Source organism: Strix aluco, chromosome 11, assembly GCF_031877795.1.
Source record: "Strix aluco isolate bStrAlu1 chromosome 11, bStrAlu1.hap1, whole genome shotgun sequence".
NCBI lineage: Eukaryota > Metazoa > Chordata > Aves > Strigiformes > Strigidae > Strix > Strix aluco.
The window spans coordinates 25,043,790-25,057,928 of record NC_133941.1 but is presented as its reverse complement, the minus strand read 5'-3'; the positions used below and the strand labels follow the sequence as shown (position 1 = coordinate 25,057,928).

Genomic DNA, 14,139 nt, shown 5'->3' with positions numbered 1-14,139 from the left:
CCCTCCTTTCAGGTAGTTGTAGAGGGCGATGAGGTCTCCCCTCAGCCTCCTCTTCTCCAGACTAAACCCCCCCCCAGTTCCCTCAGCTGCTCCTCATAAGACCTGTGCTCCAGACCCTGCACCAGCTCCGTTGCCCTTCTCTGGACACGCTCGAGTCATTCAATGGCCTTTTTGGAGTGAGGGGCCCAAAACTGAACAGAGTAATCGAGGGGTGGCCTCACCAGTGCCGAGCACAGGGGAAAGATCCCTTCCCTGTCCCTGCTGGCCACGCTATTGCTGATACAAGCCAGGATGCCACTGGCCTTCTTGGCCACCTGGGCACACTGCTGGCTCCTGTTCAGCCGGCTGTCAATCAACACCCCCAGGTCCCTCTCTGACTGGCAGCTCTCCAGCCACTCCTCCCCAAGACTGTAGCGCTGCTGGGGGTTGTTGTGGCCCAAGTGCAGGGCCCGGCATTTGCCCTTAGTGAAACTCCTCCAGTTGGCCTTAGTCCATCGCTCCAGCCTGTCCAGATCTCTCTGCAGAGCCTCCCTACCCTCGAGCAGATCAACACTCCCACCCAACTTGGTGTCATCTGCAAACTTACTGAGGGTGCACTCGATCCCCTCGTCTAGACCATCAATAAAGATGTTAAACAGGAGTGGCCCCACAACCGAGCCCTGGGGGACACCACTCTTTGGGCCCGGCCGTCCAGCCAGTTTTTACCCAGCGAAGCGTGTGCCCATCCAAGCCGCGAGCAGCCACTTTCGCCAGGAGAATGCTGTGGGAAATGGTGTCAAAGGCCTTACTACTGTCAAGGTAGACAACATCCACAGCCTTTCCCTCATGCAATCAGCAGGTCGCCCTGTCGTAGGAGGAGATCAGATTTGTTAAGCAGGACCTGCCTTTCATAAACCCATAAATCCTCCTCTTTGGAGCCCCTCTCCTCAGCAACTGTACATGAGTTCCCCCCATGAAGAAAGCGAACGCTATTTATTTTTTTACTTTTAAAGGAAGGAATGTGAATTATATATATTTTTTTAATTTATATATTTCAGTTTCTTATCATGGGAGACAGACACCCAATTTAAGCCACCTGACACACACACTGCCCCCCCCGCCCCCCCTTCAAATGCAGAGAGGGGGCAGGTGTACGACCTGTGGCTGGACGTGGCCCACTTGGCCCCGCGCCCCATCGGCCTCCACCAGCCCATCCATACCACGGTCACCGACCGCAGCACTCATGCCTTCCTCACCAGTACTGCTCGCTAAATCCCCCAAATTCAGACTTGCATTTTTAGCGTCCAAACCTCACTTCTCGGGCAGAGCGCAGCGATTTAGGGTCCAAAGCTCCACTGATAGTGTCCAAAGGCTCACTTTTCCTTTCCTAAGTGTTAGCTTTGGCTTCCAAACCTCATTTTGATGCTCCAGGGCCTCATTTTGATGGTCCACAGGCTCAACTGTAGTCTGCAGAATCTCCTGTGAAGGAGTTTGCGTGTGCCCCCGTGGGAGGTGCGTTCTACAAGCGCACGTGTGGCTGGGTGCACGCTGTGAGCTTGCAGGTGGGCGCAGGGGTGGGTGCAGACGGGGTGCGTGCGTGCGTGCGGGGTGTGTGGGTGGGTGCGTTCGTCGTGCGTGCGTGCTGCAGCATGTGCACGCGCTGCCTGTGCGCGTGTGGGGTGTGTGTGTGCGCGCGTGCTCACTTGGGATGTGTGTGTGAACACCGTGCGTTGCGCTCCATGTTGCAGACGTGTGTCTTGGAGTACGGGTGTGCGCACGCTGCGGGTGTGCATCACACCTTCTCTTTGTACCCCACGTGCGTCTCTAGGGAGTGTGTGTGTGTGTGTGTGTGTGCGCATGCCCCAAAGCTGTGTGCGTGTCACATCGATTTTCCTGTCCTCTTTCTAGCCCCGATGTGCCGGTCTTCTCTGTGCCATGGTGGCTCTGAGCACCCTCGTCTCTGACCAGGCTCGGGTTCAGCCCTTCTGAGTGACTCTTTCCCTTTGTGCCCGACCTGGCTGCCTGCAGCCTCATTTTGCAGGTGCCAGGCATGGAATCCTTGCCTTGCACAGGAGACTGAATTGGACTGCAGCATGGTTATCTGTGAAACTTGGCAACTTTAATTCAAGAACTGGAACGCTCAACTGGAGCGTTTGTGTGTGTGGGCAGGACCGAGCAGCCTTTGAGAGTGAGGCTGCCTTTGGATCAGCAGGCAGTGCCCCAGCAGGAGATGGTCATGTTGCGCTGCAGCTTGAGCTGGGTCCTGCTCATGCTGCTGCTGGAGTCTTTTTCCCCCACAGGACCTGCAGGAGCTCCTGCAGCAGCTTAAAGAATTCCACCAGCTTCTGGCGTGGAAATGGACAGGGCGTAGAGCTGCCGGCTTGCGTTGGTATTGGGCTCGGCCTCTGAAAGGGGGTCGATGTGAAGACTGGCCGTGGCGTTGGAGTAGCCGTTGCTGCTGGGTGCAGCCCCATCTGTACCAGGATCCAGTCATAAAAGTGCTGAGTGGAGGTGTAGACTCCAGGCCGTTTTGGTCTTGCGCAGCCTTTCCCCCAGCTGGTCACCCCAACAAGCCAGAAGTGGTCAGCATTGTTATCTTTGCAGACAAGAGGACCACCGCTGTCACCCTGCAGCAGAGGAGAGAGGGAGGGTTCAGGTGGTGTCGGGTGTCGGGTGGCAGCACTAGGGCTGGCTCCTTCTCTCTGCCAGCACCTGCCAGGGCTGTATCCGCTGCACAGAGAGGCTCTGCTCAGGTGGTGGGGCCTGCAGAACCTTGTCAGGGAGAGGGTAGTAAGCCTGTGGGGTAGGGCTGTCTGTCATCTCTGCACAGCGATGCTGGCTGTGTGCAAGAGGGATGTTTTGGGATTGGGATCTGGACCTCGGGGCTGCCAGGAGCGCTGGATGGGCTTTCTGGGCAGAGTCCCGGGCCTCTGGAACCAGTGGGGCCCTGGGCAAGGGCCTGCAGCTGGGGAAGGGGAGGTGAGCCCCGCCAGCGGTGGGGACCCAGCGGTGGGAGGGCGACTGGCCAGGCAAAGCCTGCGGCGGGGTGTGTCTGGGCGGCTGTACCGGGGCTGCCTGTGCCGCTGGGCGCTGCCTTGTCGCAGGCTCCTACCTGGCAGGTGTCGATGTTGCCCTGCGGGTAGCCAGCGCACAGGTTGTGGGGGTGGACGTCCCCTGCGTACCACCGGCTACTGTTGCAGAGGTTGACGTTGATGAGGTGGACCTTGGCCTCCTGCAGGACATCTGTTGATCCTCCAGCTGTGAGCACAGAAAGGAATTAACACCCAGCAGCTCGTTGCCAGGTCTCCTGCCCTGTCTGGGTGAACCCCTTCCCTGGGGCTTGGCTTTGCATCGTGACAGGCGCTGCACCGGCGTTGCCCTTCTGTCTGGCCTTGGGCCCTGGGCCAGGCCCATCTCTCTATGGGCACACGTCCCTGCAGCCGCACTCTGGCTCTCGCCCCTGCTGTCAGGAAGCCCAGCCCGCCTCCCCCGTGTGCCAAGCTCGCACTCAGGACACGAGCACTTTTGGGAACTCACCTCTCGCCGTCGTGGACCCCCAGCCACTGACGTAGCAGGTTGTCAGCTCTGACACTCGCAGGGAGGCGTCGGGCACGCAGGCGAGCTGTACGTAGTAGCCACACTGCACAGGCTGGTCCAACTCCAGCAGCGCAATATCGTTCTCCTCCGAGATACTACTGTAGCGTTCGTGAACCACCAGCCGTTTAATACTGCGCACTTGAGCCTCCGGGCCCAGATGAGTCAACCAGGTGGCCCCAATCACCACGCGCCACATGGTGATGTGCCTGGAAGGCAGATGGGGAGAGGGCTCGGAGGGAGAGGAGCCACGTGCTGCAGCAGCCCAGCAGTTCCCTGCCCACTGCTTCACACGGGGGAGAGGAAAACAGCGCTCTGGAGGCTGCGGCTGCCCTAGCATGCCTTGGGCTCAAGGCGTGTCGAGCTGGAGGCTGTAGGAAGCCGTGGCAGGAGCCCAGCCCTCTCCTGAGCAGCCTCTCAGCCGGGCTCTGCAGTGCCCAGGCACTGGGTGTACCACAAGGAAAGGGGCCGGGAGTAGCACGTGGTGCTGCGGACGGGGCACCCGCGAGTGCTGGGGGGATATCCCCGTTCCTGGCCCTCCTTACCTGGCCTTGGTGAAGCAGTGGGCTGCTGTGAGGACCCACTGTGGGCTGATGAGGGACCCTCCGCATATGTGCCCCGTGCCTGCTGCCCAGGGAACCTGGATGCTGACGATCCAGGGCCAGGCCCCTGGCTGGGCGTCTGTGCCCCCCACGACGCGCGAGGTGCTGGAGTGAGCCGCCATGGGCCGCAGCCCGCAGGTCCCCCTGTAACCAGAAACTCATCACCATCCTGCTCGATGGCTCGCTGCTGTTCCGGCTGAAGGTCAGCCCTCTGCCCTCCCCAGGGGGCGCTGCATGGACAGCGAGGCCAGGGAGCCCCATGGGGGCGGGCAGGCGTCCGCCCCCGTTTCTGCTTTGGCCCCGCAGGCGAGTTGTGCCAGCAGCCCGGGTGCTGCAAGGAGCCGAGGCTCCCGCGTGGGGCTGGGGAAGCGCTGGTGTGGCCACAGGGGACCAGCGGGCACCCTCCAGGGAACCCCATGAGGTTGCCCAAGCTCCCTCCCAGAGCCTCGGCCCACTTACCCACAGCTGTCCCAGGCGCCGTGCGCAGGCCAGCACAGGGCCAGCAGGATGAGGAGGGGGATCAAACGCATCGCTGCCAGTAGCATGTGCCAGCTGCCAGAACCGAGGGCTTGTCACCACCAGTGCAGCAGCCGACAGAGTGCCCACAGGGCTCGCGTTGCCCACAGTGCCCTTGGCAACGGGGCTGATGTCACAGAGTCGCTGGTTCCGGGGGCTGGGCACGGTGGTCTCTAGGGGTGGGGGGGGCCACAACATGGGGGTTTCCAAGCAGGAGGGGAGGCAGAAGCTGGGATCGGACACCCCCGACAGACCCCGCTGAATGCTCTACTTGCGCGACGGGGTGTGCAGGCCCCGTGGCAGGCAGCAGCGCCCCGCCCCCAGCACCGCCTGCCAACAGTGAGCAGGAAAAATCCCAGTGTGGCACCACAGCCTCTTTGGGGAGTTCACTGCCCCCCTGCTCTCTGCGGCCCTTTGCCAACAGGTCCTTCCCAACAAACGTACACCAGAGAACGTGACTACAATACACCATGCGCCATCCACCATCCCACAGTCCACCAGCCACCATGAATCATTCACCATCCCACAATTCACCATCCACTATCCACCATCCCAGAATCCACCAGCCACCATGCACAGAACCACAGAATCACAGCATCATCTAGGTTGGAAAAGACATTGAAGATCACCTAGTCCAACCATTAACCTAACATTGACAGTTCTCAACTACACCATATCCTTAAGCGCTACGTCAACCCAACTCTTAAACCCCTCCAGGGATGGGGACTGCACCCCTGCCCTGGGCAGCCCATTCCAACGCCCAACAACCCCTGCTGGAAAGAAATACTTCCTAATAGCCAGTCTAAACCTTCCCTGGTGAGCTTGAGGCCATTCCCTCTTGTCCTGGCGCTTGTTCCTTGGTTCAAGAGACTCATCCCCCCCCTCTCTGCACCCTCCTTTCAGGTAGTTGTAGAGGGCGATGAGGTCTCCCCTCAGCCTCCTCTTCTCCAGACTAAACCCCCCCCAGTTCCCTCAGCTGCTCCTCATAAGACCTGTGCTCCAGACCCTGCACCAGCTCCGTTGCCCTTCTCTGGACACGCTCGAGTCATTCAATGGCCTTTTTGGAGTGAGGGGCCCAAAACTGAACAGAGTAATCGAGGGGTGGCCTCACCAGTGCCGAGCACAGGGGAAAGATCCCTTCCCTGTCCCTGCTGGCCACGCTATTGCTGATACAAGCCAGGATGCCACTGGCCTTCTTGGCCACCTGGGCACACTGCTGGCTCATGTTCAGCCGGCTGTCAATCAACACCCCCAGGTCCCTCTCTGACTGGCAGCTCTCCAGCCACTCCTCCCCAAGACTGTAGCGCTGCTGGGGGTTGTTGTGGCCCAAGTGCAGGGCCCGGCATTTGCCCTTAGTGAAACTCCTCCAGTTGGCCTTAGTCCATCGCTCCAGCCTGTCCAGATCTCTCTGCAGAGCCTCCCTACCCTCGAGCAGATCAACACTCCCACCCAACTTGGTGTCATCTGCAAACTTACTGAGGGTGCACTCGATCCCCTCGTCTAGACCATCAATAAAGATGTTAAACAGGAGTGGCCCCACAACCGAGCCCTGGGGGACACCACTCTTTGGGCCCGGCCGTCCAGCCAGTTTTTACCCAGCGAAGCGTGTGCCCATCCAAGCCGCGAGCAGCCACTTTCGCCAGGAGAATGCTGTGGGAAATGGTGTCAAAGGCCTTACTACTGTCAAGGTAGACAACATCCACAGCCTTTCCCTCATGCAATCAGCAGGTCGCCCTGTCGTAGGAGGAGATCAGATTTGTTAAGCAGGACCTGCCTTTCATAAACCCATAAATCCTCCTCTTTGGAGCCCCTCTCCTCAGCAACTGTACATGAGTTCCCCCCATGAAGAAAGCGAACGCTATTTATTTTTTTACTTTTAAAGGAAGGAATGTGAATTATATATATTTTTTTAATTTATATATTTCAGTTTCTTATCATGGGAGACAGACACCCAATTTAAGCCACCTGACACACAGCCCTCCCCCCCCCCCCCCCGCCCCTTCAAATGCAGAGAGGGGGCAGGTGTACGACCTGTGGCTGGACGTGGCCCACTTGGCCCCGCGCCCCATCGGCCTCCACCAGCCCATCCATACCATGGTCACCGACCGCAGCACTCATGCCTTCCTCACCAGTACTGCTCGCTAAATCCCCCAAATTCAGACTTGCATTTTTAGCGTCCAAACCTCACTTCTTGGGCAGAGTGCAGCGATTTAGGGTCCAAAGCTCCACTGATAGTGTCCAAAGGCTCACTTTTCCTTTCCTAAGCGTTAGCTTTGGCTTCCAAAGCCTCATTTTGATGCTCCAGGGCCTCATTTTGATGGTCCACAGGCTCAACTGTAGTCTGCAGAATCTCCTGTGAAGGAGTTTGCGTGTGCCCCCGTGGGAGGTGCGTTCTACAAGCGCACGTGTGGCTGGGTGCACGCTGTGAGCTTGCAGGTGGGCGCAGGGGTGGGTGCAGACGGGGTGCGTGCGTGCGTGCGGGGTGTGTGGGTGGGTGCGTTCGTCGTGCGTGCGTGCTGCGGCATGTGCACGCGCTGCCTGTGCGCGTGTGGGGTGTGTGTGTGCGCGCGTGCTCACTTGGGGTGTGTGTGTGAACACCGTGCGTTGCGCTCCATGTTGCAGACGTGTGTCTTGGAGTACGGGTGTGCGCACGCTGCGGGTGTGCATCACACCTTCTCTTTGTACCCCACGTGTGTCTCTAGGGAGTGTGTGTGTGTGTGTGTGTGTGTGCGCGTGCCCCAGAGCTGTGTGCGTGTCACATCGATTTTCCTGTCCTCTTTCTAGCCCCGATGTGCCGGTCTTCTCTGTGCCATGGTGGCTCTGAGCACCCTCGTCTCTGACCAGGCTCGGGTTCAGCCCTTCTGAGTGACTCTTTCCCTTTGTGCCCGACCTGGCTGCCTGCAGCCTCATTTTGCAGGTGCCAGGCATGGAATCCTTGCCTTGCACAGGAGACTGAATTGGACTGCAGCATGGTTATCTGTGAAACTTGGCAACTTTAATTCAAGAACTGGAACGCTCAACTGGAGCGTTTGTGTGTGTGGGCAGGACCGAGCAGCCTTTGAGAGTGAGGCTGCCTTTGGATCAGCAGGCAGTGCCCCAGCAGGAGATGGTCATGTTGCGCTGCAGCTTGAGCTGGGTCCTGCTCATGCTGCTGCTGGAGTCTTTTTCCCCCACAGGACCTGCAGGAGCTCCTGCAGCAGCTTAAAGAATTCCACCAGCTTCTGGCGTGGAAATGGACAGGGCGTAGAGCTGCCGGCTTGCGTTGGTATTGGGCTCGGCCTCTGAAAGGGGGTCGATGTGAAGACTGGCCGTGGCGTTGGAGTAGCCGTTGCTGCTGGGTGCAGCCCCATCTGTACCAGGATCCAGTCATAAAAGTGCTGAGTGGAGGTGTAGACTCCAGGCCGTTTTGGTCTTGCGCAGCCTTTCCCCCAGCTGGTCACCCCAACAAGCCAGAAGTGGTCAGCATTGTTATCTTTGCAGACAAGAGGACCACCGCTGTCACCCTGCAGCAGAGGAGAGAGGGAGGGTTCAGGTGGTGTCGGGTGTCGGGTGGCAGCACTAGGGCTGGCTCCTTCTCTCTGCCAGCACCTGCCAGGGCTGTATCCGCTGCACAGAGAGGCTCTGCTCAGGTGGTGGGGCCTGCAGAACCTTGTCAGGGAGAGGGTAGTAAGCCTGTGGGGTAGGGCTGTCTGTCATCTCTGCACAGCGATGCTGGCTGTGTGCAAGAGGGATGTTTTGGGATTGGGATCTGGACCTCGGGGCTGCCAGGAGCGCTGGATGGGCTTTCTGGGCAGAGTCCCGGGCCTCTGGAACCAGTGGGGCCCTGGGCAAGGGCCTGCAGCTGGGGAAGGGGAGGTGAGCCCCGCCAGCGGTGGGGACCCAGCGGTGGGAGGGCGACTGGCCAGGCAAAGCCTGCGGCGGGGTGTGTCTGGGCGGCTGTACCGGGGCTGCCTGTGCCGCTGGGCGCTGCCTTGTCGCAGGCTCCTACCTGGCAGGTGTCGATGTTGCCCTGCGGGTAGCCAGCGCACAGGTTGTGGGGGTGGACGTCCCCTGCGTACCACCGGCTACTGTTGCAGAGGTTGACGTTGATGAGGTGGACCTTGGCCTCCTGCAGGACATCTGTTGATCCTCCAGCTGTGAGCACAGAAAGGAATTAACACCCAGCAGCTCGTTGCCAGGTCTCCTGCCCTGTCTGGGTGAACCCCTTCCCTGGGGCTTGGCTTTGCATCGTGACAGGCGCTGCACCGGCGTTGCCCTTCTGTCTGGCCTTGGGCCCTGGGCCAGGCCCATCTCTCTATGGGCACACGTCCCTGCAGCCGCACTCTGGCTCTCGCCCCTGCTGTCAGGAAGCCCAGCCCGCCTCCCCCGTGTGCCAAGCTCGCACTCAGGACACGAGCACTTTTGGGAACTCACCTCTCGCCGTCGTGGACCCCCAGCCACTGACGTAGCAGGTTGTCAGCTCTGACACTCGCAGGGAGGCGTCGGGCACGCAGGCGAGCTGTACGTAGTAGCCACACTGCACAGGCTGGTCCAACTCCAGCAGCGCAATATCGTTCTCCTCCGAGATACTACTGTAGCGTTCGTGAACCACCAGCCGTTTAATACTGCGCACTTGAGCCTCCGGGCCCAGATGAGTCAACCAGGTGGCCCCGATCACCACGCGCCACATGGTGATGTGCCTGGAAGGCAGATGGGGAGAGGGCTCGGAGGGAGAGGAGCCACGTGCTGCAGCAGCCCAGCAGTTCCCTGCCCACTGCTTCACACGGGGGAGAGGAAAACAGCGCTCTGGAGGCTGCGGCTGCCCTAGCATGCCTTGGGCTCAAGGCGTGTCGAGCTGGAGGCTGTAGGAAGCCGTGGCAGGAGCCCAGCCCTCTCCTGAGCAGCCTCTCAGCCGGGCTCTGCAGTGCCCAGGCACTGGGTGTACCACAAGGAAAGGGGCCGGGAGTAGCACGTGGTGCTGCGGACGGGGCACCCGCGAGTGCTGGGGGGATATCCCCGTTCCTGGCCCTCCTTACCTGGCCTTGGTGAAGCAGTGGGCTGCTGTGAGGACCCACTGTGGGCTGATGAGGGACCCTCCGCATATGTGCCCCGTGCCTGCTGCCCAGGGAACCTGGATGCTGACGATCCAGGGCCAGGCCCCTGGCTGGGCGTCTGTGCCCCCCACGACGCGCGAGGTGCTGGAGTGAGCCGCCATGGGCCGCAGCCCGCAGGTCCCCCTGTAACCAGAAACTCATCACCATCCTGCTCGATGGCTCGCTGCTGTTCCGGCTGAAGGTCAGCCCTCTGCCCTCCCCAGGGGGCGCTGCATGGACAGCGAGGCCAGGGAGCCCCATGGGGGCGGGCAGGCGTCCGCCCCCGTTTCTGCTTTGGCCCCGCAGGCGAGTTGTGCCAGCAGCCCGGGTGCTGCAAGGAGCCGAGGCTCCCGCGTGGGGCTGGGGAAGCGCTGGTGTGGCCACAGGGGACCAGCGGGCACCCTCCAGGGAACCCCATGAGGTTGCCCAAGCTCCCTCCCAGAGCCTCGGCCCACTTACCCACAGCTGTCCCAGGCGCCGTGCGCAGGCCAGCACAGGGCCAGCAGGATGAGGAGGGGGATCAAACGCATCGCTGCCAGTAGCATGTGCCAGCTGCCAGAACCGAGGGCTTGTCACCACCAGTGCAGCAGCCGACAGAGTGCCCGCAGGGCTCGCGTTGCCCACGGTGCCCTTGGCAACGGGGCTGATGTCACAGAGTCGCTGGTTCCGGGGGCTGGGCACGGTGGTCTCTAGGGGTGGGGGGGGCCACAACATGGGGGTTTCCAAGCAGGAGGGGAGGCAGAAGCTGGGATCGGACACCCCCGACAGACCCCGCTGAATGCTCTACTTGCGCGACGGGGTGTGCAGGCCCCGTGGCAGGCAGCAGCGCCCCGCCCCCAGCACCGCCTGCCAACAGTGAGCAGGAAAAATCCCAGTGTGGCACCACAGCCTCTTTGGGGAGTTCACTGCCCCCCTGCTCTCTGCGGCCCTTTGCCAACAGGTCCTTCCCAACAAACGTACACCAGAGAACGTGACTACAATACACCATGCGCCATCCACCATCCCACAGTCCACCAGCCACCATGAATCATTCACCATCCCACAATTCACCATCCACCATCCACCATCCCAGAATCCACCAGCCACCATGCACAGAACCACAGAATCACAGCATCATCTAGGTTGGAAAAGACATTGAAGATCACCTAGTCCAACCATTAACCTAACATTGACAGTTCTCAACTACACCATATCCTTAAGCGCTACGTCAACCCAACTCTTAAACCCCTCCAGGGATGGGGACTGCACCCCTGCCCTGGGCAGCCCATTCCAACGCCCAACAACCCCTGCTGGAAAGAAATACTTCCTAATAGCCAGTCTAAACCTTCCCTGGTGAGCTTGAGGCCATTCCCTCTTGTCCTGGCGCTTGTTCCTTGGTTCAAGAGACTCATCCCCCCCCTCTCTGCACCCTCCTTTCAGGTAGTTGTAGAGGGCGATGAGGTCTCCCCTCAGCCTCCTCTTCTCCAGACTAAACCCCCCCCCAGTTCCCTCAGCTGCTCCTCATAAGACCTGTGCTCCAGACCCTGCACCAGCTCCGTTGCCCTTCTCTGGACACGCTCGAGTCATTCAATGGCCTTTTTGGAGTGAGGGGCCCAAAACTGAACAGAGTAATCGAGGGGTGGCCTCACCAGTGCCGAGCACAGGGGAAAGATCCCTTCCCTGTCCCTGCTGGCCACGCTATTGCTGATACAAGCCAGGATGCCACTGGCCTTCTTGGCCACCTGGGCACACTGCTGGCTCCTGTTCAGCCGGCTGTCAATCAACACCCCCAGGTCCCTCTCTGACTGGCAGCTCTCCAGCCACTCCTCCCCAAGACTGTAGCGCTGCTGGGGGTTGTTGTGGCCCAAGTGCAGGGCCCGGCATTTGCCCTTAGTGAAACTCCTCCAGTTGGCCTTAGTCCATCGCTCCAGCCTGTCCAGATCTCTCTGCAGAGCCTCCCTACCCTCGAGCAGATCAACACTCCCACCCAACTTGGTGTCATCTGCAAACTTACTGAGGGTGCACTCGATCCCCTCGTCTAGACCATCAATAAAGATGTTAAACAGGAGTGGCCCCACAACCGAGCCCTGGGGGACACCACTCTTTGGGCCCGGCCGTCCAGCCAGTTTTTACCCAGCGAAGCGTGTGCCCATCCAAGCCGCGAGCAGCCACTTTCGCCAGGAGAATGCTGTGGGAAATGGTGTCAAAGGCCTTACTAATGTCAAGGTAGACAACATCCACAGCCTTTCCCTCATGCAATCAGCAGGTCGCCCTGTCGTAGGAGGAGATCAGATTTGTTAAGCAGGACCTGCCTTTCATAAACCCATAAATCCTCCTCTTTGGAGCCCCTCTCCTCAGCAACTGTACATGAGTTCCCCCATGAAGAAAGCGAACGCTATTTATTTTTTTACTTTTAAAGGAAGGAATGTGAATTATATATATTTTTTTAATTTATATATTTCAGTTTCTTATCATGGGAGACAGACACCCAATTTAAGCCACCTGACACACACACTGCCCCCCCCGCCCCCCCTTCAAATGCAGAGAGGGGGCAGGTGTACGACCTGTGGCTGGACGTGGCCCACTTGGCCCCGCGCCCCATCGGCCTCCACCAGCCCATCCATACCACGGTCACCGACCGCAGCACTCATGCCTTCCTCACCAGTACTGCTCGCTAAATCCCCCAAATTCAGACTTGCATTTTTAGCGTCCAAACCTCACTTCTCGGGCAGAGCGCAGCGATTTAGGGTCCAAAGCTCCACTGATAGTGTCCAAAGGCTCACTTTTCCTTTCCTAAGTGTTAGCTTTGGCTTCCAAACCTCATTTTGATGCTCCAGGGCCTCATTTTGATGGTCCACAGGCTCAACTGTAGTCTGCAGAATCTCCTGTGAAGGAGTTTGCGTGTGCCCCCGTGGGAGGTGCGTTCTACAAGCGCACGTGTTGTGGCTGGGTGCACGCTGTGAGCTTGCAGGTGGGCGCAGGGGTGGGTGCAGACGGGGTGCGTGCGTGCGTGCGGGGTGTGTGGGTGGGTGCGTTCGTCGTGCGTGCGTGCTGCAGCATGTGCACGCGCTGCCTGTGCGCGTGTGGGGTGTGTGTGTGCGCGCGTGCTCACTTGGGATGTGTGTGTGAACACCGTGCGTTGCGCTCCATGTTGCAGACGTGTGTCTTGGAGTACGGGTGTGCGCACGCTGCGGGTGTGCATCACACCTTCTCTTTGTACCCCACGTGCGTCTCTAGGGAGTGTGTGTGTGTGTGTGTGTGTGCGCATGCCCCAAAGCTGTGTGCGTGTCACATCGATTTTCCTGTCCTCTTTCTAGCCCCGATGTGCCGGTCTTCTCTGTGCCATGGTGGCTCTGAGCACCCTCGTCTCTGACCAGGCTCGGGTTCAGCCCTTCTGAGTGACTCTTTCCCTTTGTGCCCGACCTGGCTGCCTGCAGCCTCATTTTGCAGGTGCCAGGCATGGAATCCTTGCCTTGCACAGGAGACTGAATTGGACTGCAGCATGGTTATCTGTGAAACTTGGCAACTTTAATTCAAGAACTGGAACGCTCAACTGGAGCGTTTGTGTGTGTGGGCAGGACCGAGCAGCCTTTGAGAGTGAGGCTGCCTTTGGATCAGCAGGCAGTGCCCCAGCAGGAGATGGTCATGTTGCGCTGCAGCTTGAGCTGGGTCCTGCTCATGCTGCTGCTGGAGTCTTTTTCCCCCACAGGACCTGCAGGAGCTCCTGCAGCAGCTTAAAGAATTCCACCAGCTTCTGGCGTGGAAATGGACAGGGCGTAGAGCTGCCGGCTTGCGTTGGTATTGGGCTCGGCCTCTGAAAGGGGGTCGATGTGAAGACTGGCCGTGGCGTTGGAGTAGCCGTTGCTGCTGGGTGCAGCCCCATCTGTACCAGGATCCAGTCATAAAAGTGCTGAGTGGAGGTGTAGACTCCAGGCCGTTTTGGTCTTGCGCAGCCTTTCCCCCAGCTGGTCACCCCAACAAGCCAGAAGTGGTCAGCATTGTTATCTTTGCAGACAAGAGGACCACCGCTGTCACCCTGCAGCAGAGGAGAGAGGGAGGGTTCAGGTGGTGTCGGGTGTCGGGTGGCAGCACTAGGGCTGGCTCCTTCTCTCTGCCAGCACCTGCCAGGGCTGTATCCGCTGCACAGAGAGGCTCTGCTCAGGTGGTGGGGCCTGCAGAACCTTGTCAGGGAGAGGGTAGTAAGCCTGTGGGGTAGGGCTGTCTGTCATCTCTGCACAGCGATGCTGGCTGTGTGCAAGAGGGATGTTTTGGGATTGGGATCTGGACCTCGGGGCTGCCAGGAGCGCTGGATGGGCTTTCTGGGCAGAGTCCCGGGCCTCTGGAACCAGTGGGGCCCTGGGCAAGGGCCTGCAGCTGGGGAAGGGGAGGTGAGCCCA

The 14,139-nt window shown here is 59.7% G+C and overlaps 2 protein-coding genes across 2 annotated transcripts; both read right to left on the bottom strand.

Moving 5' to 3' along the window:
* Window positions 1-2,246: 2,246 nt before the first annotated feature.
* On the bottom strand, window positions 2,247-6,809 carry LOC141928102 (acrosin-like). Its single transcript, XM_074835766.1, has 6 exons — window positions 6,723-6,809; window positions 4,963-5,021; window positions 4,119-4,319; window positions 3,517-3,782; window positions 3,092-3,237; window positions 2,247-2,606 (listed from the first exon to the last, which is right to left on the bottom strand). Exons 1-6 carry the CDS (start codon window positions 6,807-6,809, stop codon window positions 2,247-2,249), a joined length of 1,119 nt encoding a protein of 372 aa, XP_074691867.1.
* A 1,025-nt stretch (window positions 6,810-7,834) lies between these two features.
* Window positions 7,835-10,816, bottom strand: LOC141928101 (acrosin-like). The gene is made up of 6 exons (XM_074835765.1): window positions 10,724-10,816; window positions 10,551-10,609; window positions 9,707-9,907; window positions 9,105-9,370; window positions 8,680-8,825; window positions 7,835-8,194 (listed from the first exon to the last, which is right to left on the bottom strand). Exons 1-6 carry the CDS (start codon window positions 10,814-10,816, stop codon window positions 7,835-7,837), a joined length of 1,125 nt encoding a protein of 374 aa, XP_074691866.1.
* Window positions 10,817-14,139: the final 3,323 nt, after the last annotated feature.